The sequence below is a fragment of the Muntiacus reevesi genome, chromosome 15 (assembly GCF_963930625.1).
Source record: "Muntiacus reevesi chromosome 15, mMunRee1.1, whole genome shotgun sequence".
NCBI lineage: Eukaryota > Metazoa > Chordata > Mammalia > Artiodactyla > Cervidae > Muntiacus > Muntiacus reevesi.
The window spans coordinates 18598053-18620223 of NC_089263.1; the positions used below are offsets into that span (position 1 = coordinate 18598053).

At 46.8% G+C, this 22171-nt stretch overlaps 2 protein-coding genes across 2 annotated transcripts; one reads left to right on the forward strand and one right to left on the reverse strand.

The window, feature by feature from the left end:
- Window positions 1-2294: 2294 nt before the first annotated feature.
- LOC136147457 (myeloid-associated differentiation marker-like) lies at window positions 2295-3128 on the reverse strand. Its single transcript, XM_065906879.1, has one exon. The coding sequence runs from the start codon at window positions 3126-3128 to the stop codon at window positions 2295-2297; it is 834 nt and encodes a 277-aa protein (XP_065762951.1).
- Window positions 3129-20060: 16932 nt separating this feature from the next.
- Window positions 20061-20909, forward strand: LOC136147414 (myeloid-associated differentiation marker-like). Its single transcript, XM_065906810.1, has one exon. The coding sequence runs from the start codon at window positions 20061-20063 to the stop codon at window positions 20907-20909; it is 849 nt and encodes a 282-aa protein (XP_065762882.1).
- Window positions 20910-22171: the final 1262 nt, after the last annotated feature.

Genomic DNA, 22171 nt, shown 5'->3' on the forward strand with positions numbered 1-22171 from the left:
TAGTAGGTAAGCAGTGTTATCTTCTAAGGAGTTGCATGGCTGGCACTAGAAGAAAAATTGATTTTTTTGGCCAAACCCTCTTTTGAGGAGGCCTGTTTCGCACAATGCAGATGTACAATGGACACTAGAGGAGGAGGAGGGCCAAAGGGCAGAGAAAATTTTTTATGTTGAAATTTTTCTTGTCTTGCCTTCAAATTTGAGTTTCATCACTTTTTATGATTTTCTTATCATGGAAAGCACCTCCTGGGAGCCCTCCCCCACCACCCTCCCTTCTACTGCATGAAGATCACATGCTTCCTCCCAGTACAGGAGTGAGGGGCAGCAGTGGGGGTCCTTCCCCTCCCCTGGCCCACAGCTCTGCTTGCCTGGCTCCTCTGGCTCTGGTGACTCTAGGATGCTGGGTTCTGAGACTCTGTGTCTCAAGACAGGAGACTTTAGCCACCAGTTACTATAAAGGGCTGCTTGTGTCAGTGTACCCGTGGCCTGGAACACACACAGAGCAGGCACACAGGCACACATCTTTATGGAAAAGCATCCAGGTTCTGACAGGGGCCCTTTGAACGCCAGGGGGCAGGATATTGGGTAATAGGGTAGAACCCATAGGCTACTTTTCCATGGCTGGGCTAAACTCCTAGGCTCCGGCCAATGTGGAAATTGGGAGACAGTCAGACAGGCTTGCAGAGAGGGTTGTTTGGGTGAGAATGGAAATCTGCTTAGTTGCTTCTGAACTCTAGACAAATTTGAGTCAATTAGATTATGTTAATTTTGTGGAGTTTTTCTATCTTTCTACTGAAATTTTTAAAAGTACATTGCGAATGCAGAAGGCTTCTCTCTTTGATTCAGAGCAGGGACTGATGGGAACCAGAAGCTCCAGGGAATTTTTTAATTTTTTATACATTTAGGTGGCACTAATGGTAAGGAACCTACCTGCCAATGCAGGAGACATAACAGATGCAGGTTTAATCCCTGGGTTGGGAAATTCCCTTGGAGGAGGTCATGGCAACCTGTTTCATTATTCTAGCCTGGAGAATCCCATAGACAGAGGAGCCTGGCAGGTTACAGTTCATGGCGTAGCCAAGAGTCAGACACAACTGAAGTGACTGAGCGAGCACGCATATAGATCACATTATATGTGATCCCTAGAGAAGCAGAGACAGCAGTAGAAAGCAACTGGCACACAGAAACGTGTGTGCAACACAGTCAAGGAAAGCGATTATTAATACTTGGACTATTGAAGCAATGATACCCACTCAACCAACCCACCTGCTAATCCAAAAAGGGTTGAAAGGCACTTCCCCCTTAAGAATAAGGCCACACAGCAATTTTAACCTTTGTGATAAAAAAAAGAACAGAAACTGTACCCAGTGTAACATCAACTTCAAGGCTGGCAGTGTCCATGTTCTCCCTTCAGAGGCAGGACCTGTTGTTTTTAGCACTGAGGATGGTGGGTCGCATCTCTGTACCTCTGAAATACTCTGGAGTGTTGTCTTCAAGAAACTGCAGCTCTTTGCCAGTTCAGTTTTTGATTTCCCAGAGAGTAGTTGGACTGGAAGTTATCTACCCTACGCTAGCTTTAAAATGAGCTCTAGGCAGCAGGTATTTAATGAGTCCACAATATTCTGGAGCCAACCTCAGGTAGGACAGAGCATCAGGTAGGGTCTCTGGATCCAAGGTCTCTCCTTTAAGCTTGCAACTCACTGGGAATTATTGAACTCCTGAGTTTTTCTTTTACCTTAAAGGGGAGGGACACTGTATACCACCTTACACAGGGAGAAAGGTGGCCCAATCCCTAGCTACAACCCCCTCCGCCCTACCAAACACACATACACATACCAACTAAGGCACTGTCGGGGAACAGACACACATTGGCAATGAGGACCTCCGGAGGCCCAGGGTGTGAACAGCTGCACAGAGGGCTGTGTGCTTTGGAGTCAGCAACTTAAGAGGTGGGAGCAGGCGGTGGGCAGAGAAGGAAGGAGTCTCAGGTCCTGATGGATCAGAAGAAGGAAAATGGGGGGAGGTGGTCAGTACACAGGAGACGAGAAAACTAAGAATGACCCAAAAAGGGACAAAGAGTAGAAAATGAGGAAAAAGCAAAACAGGGTGGGGGTAACCACACAAAACAGGAAGGAGACAGAGCAGAAGGAGGGAAGGAAACAGAAAAGAGAGTAAGATGAGTGGGGAAGGATGTGAGGAGGGAGAGAGGGAGCCAGGAAGAAGACGTCAGAGAATGTAAGAGCTCGGTAAAGAAACCTCCAGTGAGAAGAGGGAATCAGGAGCCTCTGGGCAGAGCCTCAGATCAGGGAGGCCGAGATCACCAGGTCAACCACGTAAATCAGCAGGTTGATGGCTGTCAGGATGGCTACAGCCAGTTGTTGGTCCCAGAGGCACACACTATACCCAACATTGCAGCTTGCGTCTCCGGACCGCTGGGGATTCCCGCCAAACTGCTCGTTGAACTGATAGAGAGGCCAGAGGACAACAGCAGAGATGTAGAGGAGGACGGAGAGCACAGTCTGCCCAAACACAGCACGGGAGGAGGGCAGACTCTCATGACAGTCACACTGGTGCCATAATATGGATATGACCCGCAGGATGAAGCAGATGGAGTACACAGCCACACACCACACCAGGGCTGAGTGGTGCATGTACAGGGAGGTGTTGCTGATGAAGGCGAGGATGGCACAGGCCACAGTGATCTCTAGCTTTTTGAGCAGGCCGATAAAGGAGCAGAAGGACTCACTAGTCTTGACACAGGTCCAGACTGCTTCCACGGCGTAAGCCACTGAAGCAATACAGGAGAATGCAGTGGCGGCGATAGCATGGTTCTGCTGGGTGCCATAACTCAACAGCTGAAAATGGATGATGGGGTACATGATGGAGGCTGAGAGGCAGACGAGGGCAGAGAAGCAGGTGTAGGCGATGAGAAAGTTGTCCCAGGACCAAGAAAATTTCTCCTGGAGTCCACATAACTCAACTATGAGACTGAGGAGGGTCACGGTGAAGCAGAAGCACCAGATGAACATTGACCAGTTACTTAGGTCCGCATTCCAAGCATTCTCGCTGGCCACCAGGGATAAGGTCACACAGGTGGAGAGCAGCTGCAGCAGGCGGAAGAAGAAGCCCATGATGGTCACAGAGCTCAGGCCTGAGGACGACCACGTGTTCACGTGGATCACTGATGTCAGGATGGCTGTGGTCTTCGTGAAGGAGCTCAGGAGGTGGATTGAGTCAGACAAATAGAAAAAGTTCAGGATTCAGTGTCAGCTGAGGCTCAGAATCTGTGGAGTTGGAACCAATGGCGCAGACACTTGGGTAACAGCACAGCTGCTCCAGAATGGTTCTCCCCACCCATCACCCTTGACCTTGTCACAAGACTTGTCTTATCCCATAGCTCACAGCTGGGTTGGGTCTGGCATCAAACCATGAACATTACTTATCTCTTTGAACTTTTTGCCATTACTGACAGAGACACAGGGTAGGATGGTCCTTATCTGTAATCTTAACCTTCAAAGCTGTAAAATATCCAAAAGAGTTTTAAATTTTTGTTTGGTAAGAACATTTGACCTGAATGAACATGAGACAAGTTATGATCTTTATTTATTTCACTTAGTGTTAAACTTCAAAAGTTCAGTTGCAGAAATGCTACTATGCTTGATCACAAGGTGCTTTCAGACCCCAGTGTGGTATGATGTCATATACAGTAGATGCATCATGACACCTGTCTGAAGCAGAAAAATTCTGAATTCTGGAGAAGATCTGACTCCCAAGTTTTCAGAACAGGAATTGTACATTGTACTGCTTACCATTTGACAAAAGAGAAAATAAGGCTCAGGGAACCAAGACGTCTACTACGAAGTTCCATGGATAGGAGTGGGAACTCAGATAACAATGCCAAAGCTGTGGCTTTGCGCACTTGGCTATACAGCCCACATGTCAGCAGGGCCTGTGGGTGGGAACCCAGAACCAAAGCTCGGGGCTCTGGAACCCAGAACACCCCTTCAGGGCCATGGCCTCCTTCCACAGCAACCTGAAGACACATGTGTCCCAGTCTCTCCTCCCTGCAGCATCACTAGAAGGAGCTACCATCTGAGGGGAAACAGCCCCACCCGAAGGAGGGCAGCTTTAGGGGTGGACAGGGAGGAGCCACGGGGTGAGAACAAGGCTGTGGGGACAAGATGATATTGTAAGTAGGGACTGCTGTGAATCCCCTCTGCCAGCATGACTCCAAGGTGAAGTGTGTTGGAGGAATCACAGAGTAAATTGACATAATGTTTGGCTCTTAAGCTCCAAATCTGTCATCCAGCTGGGAGTCTGGAAAGATCTAGGAGCAGTCCTACATGTGAGGATATTCCTGGCCTGGGAGACTGGTTAGCAACTTCCAAGCTGGGAAGAAGGAATTGGAAATGAACAAGGATGCTGTGTCTGATGCTGATGGGGAGACTTTCAGGGCATCCTAGGGAGGGGGTGGGGATGGACAAACGATCAGCCCCCCTTTTAAGGGAAGGAGTGAGGTACCTGTAGGACTCCTGGGAGGTGATAGCCCTGAGGATGCACCCAGGACTGGGGCAGGGGTGAGGGAGGACAGAATGGAGATGACTGGGGGATTCCAGGGTCCCAGTGGCCCTGAGGCAGCCCAGTAGGTGTCTTCTGACCCAGAAGAGATGCAGGCGTGAAGCCAACCTTCCCCATGGAGGAGAGGCCTGGACTGGAACTGAGAGAGGAGAACAGGAGCCTGAAGGGATTTCAGGGCTGTGACAGGGACACGTGGCCAGAGCAGCAGGGACACTGGAGACCATGGAATTGCCCAGGTCACCTGCCCAAGGCAGTCCTGCCAGCCAGGGCTGCAGTCCTGCTCACACAGGGGCTCCTCCAGGGTCCAGTGTGGGGGGAGTGAGGCCCCTCCCAGCCCGCCCCTCCTCAGGGACAGCTGCCCTGTTTCCAAGGGACTATTTGCTGAGAGGCCCCCAGGGCTGAAGGGCCAGCACCCTGAGCCTCAGCCGGCTTCCTGCCATCAGGGGCCTTGTCGCCTTTACTGATAACAAACCCTGGGACAAGCTGAGGCTGGAAAGAGAAAGAGAGCAAACCTGAGAACCGCCCTGGACTCCCAGAGCTCCTTGAGCCCCAGTTGCCAGGGGAGCCCTGGAGCCTGCGGGCCTCCCCGTGGGCCGTGAGAGAGGCTGAGGTGTCACTCTGACTGTCCCTGAATTTGTTCCCAATTTACTGTTAAAATGACCCTGTGATTTACACCTAAGGCTAAATAATAACTTTGGATGCATTTAACACCACAGAAGCAGAGCTTGGGGAAGGAGAGTTGTGGTGGTTCCTGCTGTGTGACCCTGGGTCACAGGAGGGTCACAGGGTCACAGGAACTGAAATCACAGCCTCGGTTCCCCTACCTATAAATCAGCAGGTTTGCCTGAGTCTCCCAGCAGCCCCTCCTCCACTCTAACCTGTGAGCCTGACATGGTGTCCCCATCAGAGCACAGCCTGGATGAGGCTGAGCCCTGCCTGCCCAGCACCATCTTGTGGACAGGGAAACAGTGAGCTGGGAGGGTCATGACTGGGACAGAGGAAGTAGGAGGAGGTGCCAGAAGGGCAGAGAAGGAGGAGGCGAGATGGAGACTCAGAGTTACAAGGAGGCTGTGGGGTCTGGAGGGGACACTTCAGAGCCAGATGATCCTGGGCAAGTTATTCATTAGAGCTTCAGTTTCCTCATGTGTGCCATGAGCTTAATACCTGATTTGTGTCAATTAAATGAATAGAAGCATGTGAAAGGCTCCTCAAAGGGTCTGAAACAAAACACAGTCATGCCAGCTACCTGTCCCCCTTCCCCTCACAGAGGACCCAGAAGGCCCTGGCCCCACTCTGGAGATGAGTACACGTAAGCTTGATTTGCTCTAGATTGGGGGTTACAAACTGGTTTGTACTGAAGGTGGTCCCCTGATGTGTTTAGTTTTCCCTCACAGTGTTTTCTGGAAGAAATGGTGTGGAATGGGTATTGTTTCTTCCCTAAGGGTTTGGAAGCTGCAGTGTTTTAATTTCACATGAAACTCCTGATTTCCTGCTCCTTTAGAAACTTCAGGAGATCTGATATCCCTGGGCTATGTTCCCTTGGGGGAGTGGCTGGAGATGAGCAGCGACTATGCCCTCTATATTGCTCTCCATGTATATCTTTGTGTAGTTTCCTTTATTTTATTCTTCTCATGTACAGTTGACATAAAGTAGGACTATTATTATCTCAACATGTGCTGGGTTTCCTCTCTTCAGCATGGCCAGGCTTCCTGCCTGCTGACAGGAGTATCCACTCCTTCATCCAGGGAACACCCATGTCCTCAACCTCATGTACAGCCTTCAACACATTTCACATACTCTGATATCATATGTAGACATGTGTGTACACATGCACTTATGTTTGTAGGGTGTATCTGTATCTTTTTTCTGTTTTATAAACATGAGACTGTGTCACACATACAGCATTGCTTTTCCACCACCCCTGACAGGTACAGTTGGTCCTTTCCATGGGCCCTAGTCCTCTCCATCTCCTTTACTTATTTCCTTCCCTCTTGGCTCCTGTGAGCGTTTGCACTGATCTCCTTTCTCTAGATCAGTGGACCCTCCACTGCAAGTCTCAGACACTGGGGACACAGGATATGACAAGGGAGTTCTGGGAACCCCATTGTATGACCCTCTCAAAGGTGACAATTTAAGCTCTGCAAGGGTGCATTGCTGTTGTATTTTCCAATATTTGGATTAAACCCTTTTCAGAGAGTGGACCATGGTCTGGAGTGAGCATCCTGAGGAAATGAGGGGCTCCTGAACCAGGGCTGTGCTGGGGAAGGGCACTTCTCATAGTGAGCAGGAGAAGCCAGGGTGGGTGGTCTGAGCAATGTTTATGATGGAGAGAGACAGAGACACACAGATACACACACAGGAGAGTAGACTCTGGCAGGGACAGGCATTCAGAGCCTTGGGGGCACATTAAGCATTTGGGACTCAGTAGGACACCATTGTTGACAAGTAGACAGGGGACTAACATTCACTTACAGAGAAGCCTCTGGGAATTCCTTCCAGATAGGAAAGAGACAGATATGCAATGAGGGGGGTTCAAAAGTGAGAGTCTTGTGGTGCACAAGACTGTGAATGCCTGTCCCTGCCAGACTCTACTCTCTCTCTCCCATAAACATTGCTCAGTCCTCTTTGCCTCTGGCTTCTCCTGTGAGAATTACCCCTCCCCTATCAGAGTCCTAGTTCAGAAGCCCCACAAGATGAAAACTCTAGACCACAATCAACTCTCTGAAAAGAATTTGATCCAAATAGTAGAAAATACAGCAGCACTCCACCTTCCCCAAAGGCTTCAATAGTCACTTTCTGAGGGTCCTGTGGCAGGGGTCCCAGAACTCCTGAGTCATAGAAAGAAAAGGGGACCATGAAGATGAGTGTGGGCATCTTTGTCAGGATTCAGATTCCTTGGTCTGCCTCCAGAGGACTCTCTTGTCTATCTGGGGACCTCTGGCATTTGTGGGGGCACCAGTGAGGGAGGCCTGGGTATGAACTAGGGACCCATAGTGCAGGAATCACCTGACTTACTTCTGCAAGGCTACTTCTTACTCTGAGGCACATGAGTCCACCAATGTCCTGAGATGGATTTTAGGAGGTCTACAGAGCCCTGTAAGTGAATATAGTATTTCCAGGGTAAGTGCATGCATATTTCTGGGATAGTCATATTCTCAAAGGGAATTGGGTGCTGGAAAAGTTTCCAAGGGGCTTTCTTATATCTTCTAAACAAGTAGAGTTTCCTAATATTGTGCACCAAACAGAGTAAGTGAGGAAGCATGGATCTGAGGTTCTCTCCAGGCTGTCTGTCTGGAGCAGTGACCTCCATTGTCATCAGCAGAAGCACATTCAGAAATATTTGGTAGCCTTTCTGAGCATTTAATTTCCCCAGCTTGTTTCCTTCCCAAACCACATCGTCAGAGCATCCCTGGATTGAACTGCAACTTCATATCCTTTGGCAACATCTCCCCATTTCCCCACCTCCTTGTCCCTTGTAACCACTGTTCTACATTCTGCCTCTGTTAACCTGAATATTTTAGATTCCACACATAAGTGAGATTTTGCTAGCTTTTCTGTGTCTCCCTTTCCACTTAGTGTAACGTCCTCCAGGTTTGTCTCTGTTGCTGCTAATGACCGAATCTCTTTCCTTTTTAGGGCTAAATAGTATTCCACATATGTTTCTTATTCTATTTACCCACTGATGTACACTCAAGATGTTTTCATATCACCATGCTCTTTAATATCATATAAGATGAAGGGGCAAAAATTAAAATTGGAAATTTGGAAAAACAGAATTTCTACAGACTGTTATAAAGTATTCCATCATTTAAAACATTATCAAAAGGTGGCATATGCATGTCTTGAAACTGCATATTTGTAAAATGTTATCAAACACTTTACAGAATGAGAGGACATCTTAAATTTTATTTTTACTCAAAAGAAAATTCATGCACAAAAAATTCATGGGTTCAGAATCTATTTCTTTCAATTAAAGTTAAACTATAATAAACTTATAGTGATAGGAAATTATAGTGTTACAGACTAATTATTGATACTGTCTACTAAAGAAACACTAAAGATAATTTTTTAAATGGTCAGCATTTACCTTGCTTGGAAAGTAGCCAAAAAATCAATCCTGAGCTTGATGAAGTTACTATAAAATCTCTTTATCTTACCCTATTATAGTCCTATAAGACTTCTTTCTGTACAATGGATATTGGTAAAGCAAAACACAGAAGCCATTTACTCCCATTTGTCTCCTGTGACTAACATTGTCATCAGTTCAGTTCAGTTCAGTTGCTCAGTCGTGTCTGACTCTTTGTGACCCCATGAACTGCAGCACCGTCAGGCCTCCCTGTCCATCACAAACTCCCAGAATCCACCCAAACCCATGTCCATTGAGTCGGTGATGCCATCCAACCATCTCATCCTCTGTCATCCCCTTTTCCTCCTACCCTCAATCCTTCCCAGCATCAGGGTCTTTTCCAATGAGTCAGCTCTTCGCATCAGGTGGCCAAAGTATTGGAATTTCAGCTTCAACATTAGTCCTTCCAATGAACACCCAGGACTGATCTCCTTTAGGATTGACTAGTTGGATATCCTGGCAGTCCAAGGGACTCTCAAGTCTTCTCCAACACCACAGTTCAAAAGCAAGAATTCTTCTGTGCTCAGCTTTCTTTATAGTCCAACTCTCACATCCATACGTGACCACTGGAAAAACCATAACCTTGACTAGACGGACCTTTGTTGACAAAGTAACGTCTCTGCTTTTTAATATAATGTGTAGGTTGGTCATAACTTTCCTTCCAAGGAGTAAGTGTCTTTTAACTTTATGGCTGCAATCACCATGCAGTGATTTTGGAGCCCAGAAAAATAAAGTCAGCCACTGTTTCCCCATCTATTTGCCATGAAGTGATGGGACCGGATGCTATGATCTTAGTTTTCTGAATGTTGAGCTTTAAGCCAACTTTTTCACTCTCCTCTTTCACTTTCATCAAGAGGCTCTTTAGTTCTTCACATTTTCATCAATCCAAAACAAATATATTAGATTTTTGTTCAAAATGTGTGTTCTTGGGATTACTATGTGGAATGAAAATTTTCAAATTTGAAAGCATTACACAGTGAACACCCATACATTCATTACTTAGTTCTTCAATAAATATAGGTACTTACTCCATCACATATCTGTCTACTTATCCATTTCTCTTTCCATCCACTAATAAGTCTTTTTAAAAATGTACTAAAGTAAGCTTCAAACATGCTTCACTTCAGCCCTGAGTACTTCAGAACTGCTAGCATTAACTGGGGTTCAGCATTTGTTTATGGTTCTCTTTTATTCCTTTAGGTAAATTTTATATACAATGACTGGTGCAAATCTTAAGTGCACCATTCAATGAGTTTTGACAAATGCAAACACCCAAGTGTTGCAAACAGTTAAAATAAAAGCAATAAAAACACCTCAGAAGGTTTCCTCATACATTTCTAAGTGTATCCATGTCCCCCACCCAAGAGGGAACTGTTTCTGACTTTTTTGCCTCATAGATTCAGTTCAGTTCAGTTCAGTTGCTCAGTCAAGTCCAACTCTTTGCAACTCCACGGACTACAGCACACCATGCAGCATGTCCTCACAGATTACTTGAACCTATTTCAGAATCTACAGTGTATAGCTCTTTTGTGCCTGGCTTCTTTCACTCAGCATCCAGTTTTTGAGATGCATCCATGTTTGTGTAGATGTATGGCTCATTCATTTGTATTGTGGGTGATAATCTAGTTTTGAATATATTTGTTGTTGCGACCCCCACAACTGTAACCCACCGGGCTCCTCTGTCCATGGGATTTCCCAGGCAAGAATACTGGAGTGAATTGCCATTTCCCTCTCCAGAGGATCTTCCTGGACCAGAAATCATACCCATGCCTTCTGCGAGCATCTTTCACATTGCAGGTGGATTCTTTACCAATGAGCCACCAGGGAAACCTCCCTTGAATATATTACTGTTTGTTCATCCCCCAGTTAATTGATGTATTGCTTGCTTCCAGTGTGAGATTATTATGGGAGAGCTGTGATCAACATTCTCATACAAGTCTTACAGAGTCAACTTTCATTTTTGTTGAGAAAATACTTATGTGTGAAACTGCCAGATCATGGGGTAGTTTATGTTTAATTATATAAGAAACTATCAGACCCTTGAGTGTAGCTTTTACACACCCACAGTTATGTACGCATGCTCCAGTTGTTCCACATGACTACTATACTCTGCGTTGCTTCTTCACTGACCTCCATTTCATTTTCCTCCTAACAACTGGAGGCACACTTTCAGTGTGGACATCTGATTGAATGGCCCAACTGTAGAAAATGTCAGTGAGGCATCATCACTCACATAAAATCCAACTTATTTCTACAGTGTTCAGGCCCATTCAACAACTCTGTCACTCCCCACCTCACTTGTGATGCTCAGATAAGATGAAGGACCCTGTAATGACTTGTCCACAACCTCTGCTTCCCAGAGGACCAAGGTTGAGATGTATCAGTCTGGGAGCAATGAGAGATGGAGCTGGTGGGATCCAGGAAGTCTTCCTAGAGGAGGTGATTTGGGATCAAGGCAAGTTAGAATTAACAAGGCACAGATGAGAGGAAGGAGTTGTACAATTAGATGCTTTACTCATGGGTCTCTGAACCTTCAGTAACAGAGCTGATGTCACTACTGATTGGATGTTTGAGAGAAAGAGAAATGGAGAATTGAGCCTGGCCAGCTGGAGACTGGCCCATATGCCCACTTGGGTCAGGAATGAGACTTTGGAGTAGCGCAAGGTAAGGAGTTGGAGTTGAGACACTTGCCTAAAGCCAAGACCACGTGGCCTGCAGCCTAGGAGCAAGGGTAGACAAGGAAAACCTACCCTTCAGCAAGAGGAAAAGTCAAGGCTGATATCTACCTCCATGGGAGTTTGGATTTTTTTAAGTCTCCACAGGAGAAATAACAATGTCATGTCTACTTCTTGTGTGTTGAGCCCAAATATTCATGATTTCTGAGGTCCAACAACTCCAACCTGGAAATTAACACAGTTGGTGCCCAACAGGAGATTGGCCTGGAGGGTCCTGAGCAGGAACAAGTACAGTTATTCTGGGTGAAGCTCCCAACCCGAGCAGCAGGATCCTCCCAGGAAAAGGGGGGTCCTGTAAAACAGGGCTCACAGTTTAATGACAAGGTACATGAGGGATCTACCCACTGTAAGTCACCGGAACTTCAGTGAACAAACACCAATCTAAAAGATAAAGCAAATAAATACACTTAATGTGATAAACACATTAGAAAAAGACACTATGAAATAAGGACAGGAAGATATGAGAGAGAACCTTAATGGGTTGCAGAATATCCCCCAAATTCAAGTCTACTCAGAACCTCAGAATGTTTAGAAGTATGGTCTTTGCAGACATATTTAGTTAAGGGTTTAGGGATGAAAATCATCCTGGATGGAGTGCTGGCCCACAGTCCAGTGACAGGTTTCTTTATAAGATGAAGGACAGAGAGGCTTGCACACACACAGAGTTGAGAGAAGATGAGCACATGAAGGTGGAGGCAGAGATAAAATTAAGTGGCTACAAGCTAAGGGGCCTTCAGAAGCTGAAGGAGGCAAGGATGGACCCTATTGGAGAATCACAGACATCACAGCCCTGCTGACACCTTAATTTCAGATTGTGGGCATCCAGGATTGTGAGAAGAATAAATCTCTGTTGTTTTAAGCCACCTAACTTGTGCTAACTTGTTGTGGTAGCCCTAGGAAACCAAAAAGTTTCCAGAAATGAAGAAAAGAGTCTTCTCATATTTTTAAAAAGTTTACAAAGAGGATTGCCAACCTTCTGCACTAGAGTATGGTGGTCACATGGATCCCAGGACCCCTTGTCATATCTTGTGTCCCCCAGTGTCTGAGACTCACAGGGGAGGAGCCACTGGTCTAGAGAAGGGTGGTCAGTCCAAATGCCCACAGGAGCCAGGAGGGAAGGAAAGTAAGAGGATTAAGGCCCGTGGGGAGGACCACTTGCACTTGTCAGGGCTGGTGAAAAAGCAAGATGCCCTGTGCATGACATGATCTCATGTTTATAAAATTGCAAAAAAAAAAATCTACAAATATGTATCACAAAACATGTGCATATATGCATGCATATGTATGCTCAGTCACTGAGTCTTCTTGGACTCTTTGTGACCACATGGACTGTAACTCACCAGGATCCTCTATCCATGAAATTTTACCAGGCAAGAATTTTGGAGTAAGTTGCCATTCCCTTCTCCAGGGGATAGTCATAACTCAGGGATGGGATCCACATCTCTTGCATTGCAGGCGGATTCTTTACCACTAGAGCCACTTGGGAAGCTGCATATATACACACATATCTAAATATGATTTCAGGGCATATGAAATGTGCTAAAGGCTGTACAAGAGGTTGAGAAGATGCTTCCTGGATGGAGGGGCGATGCTCCTCTGAGCAGTCAGGAAGTCTGGCCACGCCCAAGAGGGGAAACCGGGACATGGGAGATGATCATAGTCTTGCTTTATGTCAGTTATACATGAGAAGAAGAAAATATAAAAAACTAAACAAATATAAGAATGAAAAACAATATAAAGTATAGGACGTAGCATCTGCTCAGCTCCACCCCTCTGCCGCAAGGCAAAACAGCCCAGGCTTCCCTGTTCATCACCAACTCCCGGAGCTTGCTCAAACTCATGTCCATCAAGGCGGTGATGCCATCCAACGATCTCATCCTCTGTCATCCCCTTCTCCTCCTGCCTTCAATCTTTCCTAGCATCAGGGTCTTTTCAAATGAGTCAACTCTTCTCATCAGGTGGCCAAAGTATTGGATTTTCAGCTTCAGCATCAGTCCTTCCAATGAATAATCAAGACTGATTTCCTTTAGGATTGATTGGTTGAATCTCCTTGCAGTTCAAGGGACTCTCAAGAATCTTCTCCAACACCACAGTTCAAAAGCATTCATTCTTTGGCATTCAGCTTTCTTTATGGTCTAACTCTCACATCCATACATGACTACTGGAAAAACCATAGCTTTGACTAGATGGACCTTTGTTGACAAAGTAATGTCTCTGCTTTTTAATATGCTGTGTAGGTTGGCCATAGCTTTTCTTCCAAGGAGCAAGAATTTTTAATTTCATGGCTGCAGTCACCATCTGCAGTGATTTTGGAGCCCAAGAAAATTAAATCTGTCACTGTTTCCATAGTTTCTCCATCTATTTGCCATGAAGTGATGGGACCAGATGCCATGATCTTAGTTTTCTGAATGTTGAGTTTTAAGCCAGCTTTTCACCTTCCTCTTTCACGTACATCATGAGGCTCTTTAATTCCTCCTCACTTTCTGTTGGTTTTCTTCACTTTAACCCCACCACATAAGGGTGGTTTCACCTGCATATATGAGGTTATTGACATTTCTCCTGGCAATCTTGATTCCAGCTTCATCCAGCCTGGCATTTCACATGATATATTCTGCATATAAGTTAAATAAGCAGGGTGACAACATACAGCCTTGATGTAGTCCTTTCCCAATTTGGAACCAGTTCATTTTTCAATGTCCAGTTCTAACTGTTACTTCTTGACCTGCATACAGATTTCTCAAGAGGCAGGTAAGGTGGTCTGGTATTCCCATCTCTTTCAGAATCTTCCAGTTTGTTGTGATCCACACAGTCAAAAGCTTTGGCTTAGTCAATGAAGCAGAAGTAGATGTTTTCTTGGAACCGTCTTGCTTTTTCAATGATCCAATGGATGTTGGCAATTTGATCTCTGGTTCCTCTACTTTTTTAAAATCCAGCTTGAACATCTGGAAGTTCTCAGTTCACATACTGCTGAAGCCTGGTTTGGACAATTTTGAGCATTACTTTGCTAGAGTGTGAGATGAGTGCAATCGTGTGCTAGTTTGAACATTCTTTGGCTTTGCCTTTCTATGGGATTGGAATGAAAACGGACCTTTTTCAGTCCTTCTGGCCACTACTGAGTTTTCCAAATTTGCTGGCATAATGAGTGCAGCACTTTAACAGAATCATCTTTCATCAGTGTTTTATAGTTTTCTATGTATAGGTCTTTTGTTTCTTTAGGTAGATATACTCCTAAATATTTTATTCTTTTTGTTGCAATGGTGAATGGTATTATTTCCTTAATTTCTCTTTCTGTTTTCTCATTGTTGGTGTATAGGAATGCAAGGGATTTCTGTGTGTTAATTTTATATCCTGCAACTTTACTATATTCATCAATTACCTTTAGTAATTTTCTGGTAGAGTCTTTAGGTTTTCTATGTAGAGGATCATGTCATCTGCAAACAGCAAGAGTTTCACTTCTTCTTTTCCTATCTGGATTCCTTTTACTTCTTTTTCTGCTCTGATTGCTGTGGCCAAAACTTCCAAAACTATGTTGAATAGTAGTGGTGGGAGTGGGCATCCTTGTCTTGTTCCTGATTTCAGGGGAAATGCTTTCAATTTTTCACCATTGAGGGTAATGCTTGCTGTGGGTTTGTCATATATAGTTTTTATTATGTTGAGGTAGGGAACCCTCTTACACTGTTGGTGGGAATGCAAACTAGTACAGCCGCTTTGGAGAACAGGGTGGAGATTTCTTAAAAAACTGGAAATAGAACTGCCATATGACCCAGCAATCCCACTTCTGGGCATACACACCGAGGAAACAAGATCTGAAAGAGACACGTGCACCCCAGTATTCATCACAGCAATGTTTATAATAGCCAGGACATGGAAGCAACCTAGATAGATGCCCATCAGCAGACAAATGGATAAGGAAGCTGTGGTACATATACACCATGGAATATTACTCAGCCATTAAAAAGAATTCATTTGAATCAGTTCTAATGAGATGGATGAAACTGGAGCCCATTATACAGAGTGAAGTAAGCCAGAATGATAAAGAACATTACAGCATACTAACACATATATATGGAATTTAGAAAGATGGTAATGATAACCCTATATGCAAAACAGAAAAAGAGACACAGATGTACAGAACAGACTTTTGAACTCTGTGGGAGAAGGCAAGGGTGGGATGTTTGGAGAGAACAGCATCGAAACATGTATATTATCTATAGTGAAACAGATCACCAGCCCAGGTTGGATGCATGAGACAAGTGCTCGGGCCTGGTGCACTGGGAAGACCCAGAGGGATTGGGTAGACAGGGAGGTGGGAGGGGGGATCGGGATGGGGAACATATGTAAATCCATGGCTGATTCATGTCAATGTATGACAAAACCCACTACAATATTGTAAAGTAATTAGCCTCCAACTAATAAAAATAAATGAAAAAAAAAATAACAGAATCATCTTTTAGGACTTGAAATAGCTCATCTGGATTTCCATCACCTCCACTAGCTTTATTTGTAGTGATGCTTCCTAAGGCCCACTTGACTTCAGACTCCAGGATGTCTGGCTCTAGATGAGTGATCACACCACTGTGGTTATCTGGGTCACAGAGATTTTTTTTGTATAGTTCTTCTGTATATTCTTTCCACCATTCCTTAATATCTTCTGCTTCTTAACAGAAGGTTCATACCATTTCTGTCCTTTATTGTGCCCATCTTTGCATGAAATACTCCCTTTGTATCTCTAATTTTCTTGAAGAGATCTCTAGTCATTCCCATTCTATTATTTTCCTGCATTTCTTTGCAATGATCACCGAGGAAGGCTTTTTTATCTCTCCTTGCTATTCTTTAGACTAATACAAGATGGTGGAGTAGAAGGACGTGTGCTCATCTTCTCCAGCAAGAACTCCAAAATTGCAACTCACTGCTAAACAACCATCAACAGGAGAATGTTGGATCCCACCAAAAAAAGATACCCCACATCTAAGGGCAAAGGAGAAGCCCCAACAAGACAGTAGGAAGGGCAAAATAGCAATTAGAATCAAACCTCATACCCACCAGAGACGCTCAGAGGACTCAAACAAAACCTTGTGTGCACCAGGACCCAGAGGCCCCACAGAGACAGAACCAGACCTGCCTTTGAGTGTTTGAGTATCTCCTATGGAGGCATGGGTCCACGGTGGCCTGCCATGGGGACAGGGGCTCTGGCTGCAGCAGGCCTGGGTCACGTACCATGTGGCATAAGCCCTCTTGGAGGAGGTCGCCATTAACCCCATCACAGAGCTGCCAAGCAGATGACCCACAAACTGCAGAAAAATTATACCAAAGAAATTCTCAAACTGTTAAGAAAGTTCTAGGACCCACAACAGACTTCCCAACCTGGGGATCTGGCAGAGGGACTGAGAATCCCCAGCAAATCTGACTGGAGGCCAGTGGGATTTGATTACAGAACTTCTACAGGACTGGGTAAACAGACTCTTGGAGGGCACAAACAGAAACTTGAGGCTTCAAAAGAAGCTGGAAATGTGGGTTTTCGTGTGAAATAAAAACACTGCAGCTACCAAACACTTAGGGAAGAAATAATACACATTTTATACATTCTTTTCCTGAAAACTCTCTTAAGAGAAACCAAACACATCTCTGGGCCACCTTCAAGACACACAGGTTTGTAGCCCCTGATCTGGAGCAAATCAAGCTTGCATACACTTGTGTCCAGAGTGGAGCCAGGGCCTTCTGGGTCCTCTGTGGCAGGGAGGTGGGGCGGGGGGGAAGTGGGAACAGGTAGCTGGCATGACTGTGTTTTTTTTCAGACCCTTTGAGGAGCCTTTCACATGCTTTTATTCATTTAATTGACACAAATCAGGTATTAAGTCCATTGTACAAATTAGGAAACTGAAGCTCTGATGAATAACTTGTCCAGGATCATCCAGCTCTAAAGTGTCTCCTCCAGGCCCCATAGCCTCCTTGTCATTCTGAGTCTCCATCTCCGCTCCTCCTTCTCTGTCCTTCTGACACCTCCTCCTCCTTCCTCTGTCCCAGCCATGACCTTCCTGGTTCACTGTCTTCCAGTCCGCATGCCTGATGCTGGGAAGACAGGGCTCAGCCACATCTAGACTGTGCTCTGATGTAGCACATGCCAGGTAGAGGGGCACCATGTCCATGCTCACAGATAGAGTTGAGGAGGGGCTGCTGGGAAACTCAGGTAAGCCTCCTGCTCTCCAGGTGGGGGAACTGAGGCCCTGAGAGGGCACAGGCTTACCCAGGGTCACAGAGAAGGAACCCCCATGCCTCTCCTTCCCCAAGCTCTGCGTCTGTGGTGTTAAATGGACCCAAAGGTATTATTTAGCCTTAAGTGTAAATCACAGGGTCATTTTAACAGTAAATTGGGAACAAATTCAGGGACAGTCAGAGTGACACCCCCAGCCTTCCTCACCCCAGTGCCCCTCCCCACCCCGGCTGTGCCCACTGGGAGGCCAGTAGGCCCCGGGGCTCCACTGACAATTGGATCTCGAGGAGCTTTGTGAGTCTAGAGAGGTTCTCAGGTTTGCTCTATGTTTCCTTTCCAGCCTGTTTGTTCCAGGCTTTGTTATTAGCAAAGCTGACCAGACCCCCGATGGCAGGAAGCTGGCTGGGGCTCAGGGTGCTGGCCCTTCAGCCCTGGGGGCCTCTCAGCAAATAGTCCCTTGGAAACAGGGCAGCTGTCCCTGAGGAGGGGCGGGCTGGGAGGGGCCTCACTCCCCCCACAATGGACCCTGGAGGAGCCCCTGTGTGAGCAGGACTGCAGCCCTGGCTGGCAGGACTGCCTTGGGCAGGTGACCTGGGCAATTCCATGGTCTCCAGGGTCCCTGCTGCTCTGGCCACGTGTCCCTGTCACACCCCTGAAACCCCTTGAGGCCCCTGTTCTCCTCTCTCAGTTCCAGCCCAGGCCCCTCCTCCATGGGGAAGGTTGGCTCCATGCCTGCATCCCTTCTGGGTCAGAAGACACCTACTGGGCTGCCTCAGGGACACTGGGACCCTGGAATCCCCCCCAGTCATCTCCACTCTGCAGCCCCCGCCACTCCAGTCCTGGGTGCATCCTCAGGGCTGTCTCCTCCCAGGGGTCCAGCAGGTGCCTCCTCTTTCAGTTCCTGCCCTTAAAAGGGGGCCAATCAGCTGTCCATCCCCACCCCCTCCCTGGGATGCCCTGAAAGTCTCCCCATCAGCCTCAGACACAGCATCCTTGTTCATTTCCAATCCCTTCTTCCCAGCTTGGAAGCTGCTCACCAGTCTCCCAGGCCGGGAAACTCCTCACAGGTAGGACTGCTCCTAGATCTTTCCAGACTCCTACCTATATGGCAGCCTTGGAGCTTCAGAACCCAAAATTATGTTAATTTATTCTGTGGTTCCTCAATTATGTTCCACTTTGGGGTCACGCTGGGTTGGGGTGGGGGTGGTCTCTCCTCCCCAGGGGGGAAGAGTCACAAGTGAAGGCAAAATGCGGGGCGGGAATTCATAACAGTCCCTACTTCCCACGTCATCTTGTTCCCACAGCCTTGCTCTCATCACATGGGCTCCTCCCTGCTCACCTCTGAAGCTGCCCTCCTCCGGGTGGGGCTGTGTCCCCTCAGATGGCAGCTCCTTCTAGTGATACTGCAGGGAGGAGAGGCCAGGATACTTCAGATTGTCCCAGGTGTGTCTTCAGGTTGCTGTGGAAGGAGGCTGTGGCCCTGAAGGTGTGTCCTGGGTCCCAGAGCCCCAGACTTTGGTCCTGAGCTCCCACCCACAGGCCCTGATGACATGCTGGGCTTTAGAGCAAAGTGTTCAAACCCACAGTTTTGGCATTTTTATCTGGGTTCTCACCTCCTTGTCACGCCACCTAGGGAAGGAATTTGATTCCACGGCCTTAGTTTTCTCATCTGTAAAATGGGGTTAGCAGTAAAATCCACAGTTCCTTTTCTGAAACCCTTGGTGTCAGATCTGCTCCAGACAGGTGATATGGTGCATCTACTCTACATGACATCACATCTCACTGGGGTGTGAATGCACCCTATATTCAAACATTAGTGTTTCTGCAACTGAACTTTTGAAATTTCACACTAAGTGAATTAAATAGAGATCATGAATTGTCTCATGTCTGTTCAGGTCAAATTTTGTTACCAAACAATTTTTCAAAAATTTGTTTTCAATTTTGAGAGACTTGAAGGGTTTGGATTGCAGATAAGGACCATCCTTCTCTGTGTCTCCATAGATAATGGCACACAGTCAGAGATCCACAATGTTCATGGTTTGAGGCCAGACTCAACCCAACTCTGAGGTTCGGGATAAGACAAGTATCCTGACAAGGCCAACAGTGATGGGTGGGGAGAAACATTCAGGAGCAGCTGTGCTGTTACCCAAGCATTTGAGCTATTTGTTCTTACTCCACAGACCCTGAGCCTCAGCCGTCACAGCTCCCTGAGCCTTTCTAGGTGAATCTGTCTTAATCAGCTTCCAGAACTGGATCTTTTTACAGTGGTTACTCAGGAAGATCCTGCCACCCCCGTGACTGTGACCTGCCTGACCATCACAACACCATGTCCAACTCAGGAATGACTCTATACCTGGCTGACCTGGACACCACCTGCCGGTTCCTCCGCCTGCCACAGATTTTTTCCACCTGCATGTCCTTCTCCCTGGTGGCCGACATGGGCATTCACAGGGGGTACATAGGTAACTGGTTTATGTGCATCTGGTGCTTCTGTTGTGCGATGACCCTCATTATCCTCACAGTTGAGTTACGTAGGCTCCCACCCGAGTTTCCTTTCTTCTGGTGCTTATCCAACACCTACGCCTGCTACTCTGCCCTCCTCTGTCTCTCGGCCTCTGTCATCTACTCCATCACCTACATCCACTTCCTGCCTTATGGTCCTTACCGGGACCAGGCCATTGCTGCTACTGCATTCTCCTGCATCGCGTCTGTGTTTTATGCCATGGAAGTGGTAAAAATGTGGGAGCGCTGCAAGATCTACAAGACCACCTGCTATGTGCTCACTATGCCAGGCCTGCTGAAGGTATTGGAGACCTTCATGGCCGGCATCATCTTCTCCTTCATCATCAACACCACCCTGTACCTGCACCAGCCAGCCCTGGAGTGGTGTGTGGCCGTGTACTCCATCTGCTTCATCCCAGCGGCACTGGCCATCCTGCTGAACCTGGGCGAATGGGAATACAGGCTGCCTGGGCCCTTCCCCCTCTTCCAACTTGTGCTCACCCTGCTCTCTGTCCTCCTCTACATCAGCGCTCTGGTCCTCTGGCTGCTCTACCAGTTCAATGAGGAGTTCGGCGGACATCCTCAGCGGTCGAGTGATGAGCACTGCAGGGACGAGCTCACCTACGACATGTGCACCTGGGACCAGAGACTGGCCGTGGCCGTCCTGACAGCCATCAACCTGCTGGCTTACGTGGCCGAACTGGTGTACTGGGCCCGCCAGGTCTCTGTGGAGACTAAGGCTCTGCCCAGGGTCTCCTGATCCCGTCTGCTCACAGGAGGTGGCCTTACAGAGTTCTGAAGTCCTCTTCTTGGCTTCCTCTCTCCCTCCTCACATCCTTCCCCCTTCATCTCACTCTGTTTTCAGTTTCCTTCTCCCCTTCTCCGTCTCCTTCCTGTTTTCTTTGGTTGCCCGCACACTTTTTTGCCTTTTTCTCTTGCTGCTCTCAACTTTTCTGCATTTTCTGCTTTTTGTCCTTTATCGGGTCATCCTTGGTTTTCCCAACTCCTGTGTCCTGACTACCTCTCCCCATTTTCCTTCTTCTGATCCATCAGGACCTGAGACTCCTTCCTTCTCTGCCCACCGCCCCCTCCCACCTCCTAAGGTGCTGACTCCTCAGCACACAGCCCTCTGTGCAGCTGTTCACACCCTGGGCCTCCGGAGGGCCCTCACTGCCAAAGCGTGTCTGTCCCCCTGGGGGTGCCTTAGTTGGTGTGTGTGGATTTGTGATTGGGGTAGTTAGTTAGGTATCAGACCCCCATTCTCACAGTGGATGAATGGTGCATCTCCCTTTTATTTAAAAGAAAAATCTCTGGAGGTCAACAATTCTCAGTGGCAGAAATCTTAGAGATCCCTGGATCCTTAGGTCCCATCTGGTACTCATTCTTCCAAGAGATTGGTTGAATTTTTTCAGGGTCACTAAATACCCATCACCCAGAGGGACTCTTAGAGAAAGCAAGGGATGAATGCCTTCTCTGAGGAATCAGAAAAGCAGTTGATGAAGAACCACAGGGTCTTACAGACACCTATCTGCAGTATTGGTGAGGGGCAGTGATGTGGCCCTCCTGCCTCAGTGATCAAAACAGCAGGTCCTGCCTCTGCAGGGAGAAGACCATGGACACTGAAGCCTTAATGCTGTTGTTACCTTGATTTTTTTTTTTTTTTTACTTTTCTAGTCAGGGGTTCAGAATTTACTGGGTGGCCTTGTTCTTAAAGGGGCATTTCTTTTCAAATTTTTTTTGGGCAGGTGTGTTGAGGTGGTGGGGAATTGCTGCTTATGTAATTAAAGAAACTGAAGTGCTTCAATGTGTGGTGCACATGTGTGTTTCTATGAGTCAGCTGCTTTCTACTATTGCTTCCTTGTGCTCTGGGCCCCAGGCATAATGTAACCTACATAATGTATTATATGTGTGTGTGTGTGTGTGCACATATATAAAATATGTGTGTGTGTTAAATTCCCTGGAGCTTCCTATCAGCTTTTGCTGGCAATCATAGAGAGAAGCCTTGTCTCTTGTTCTACATTA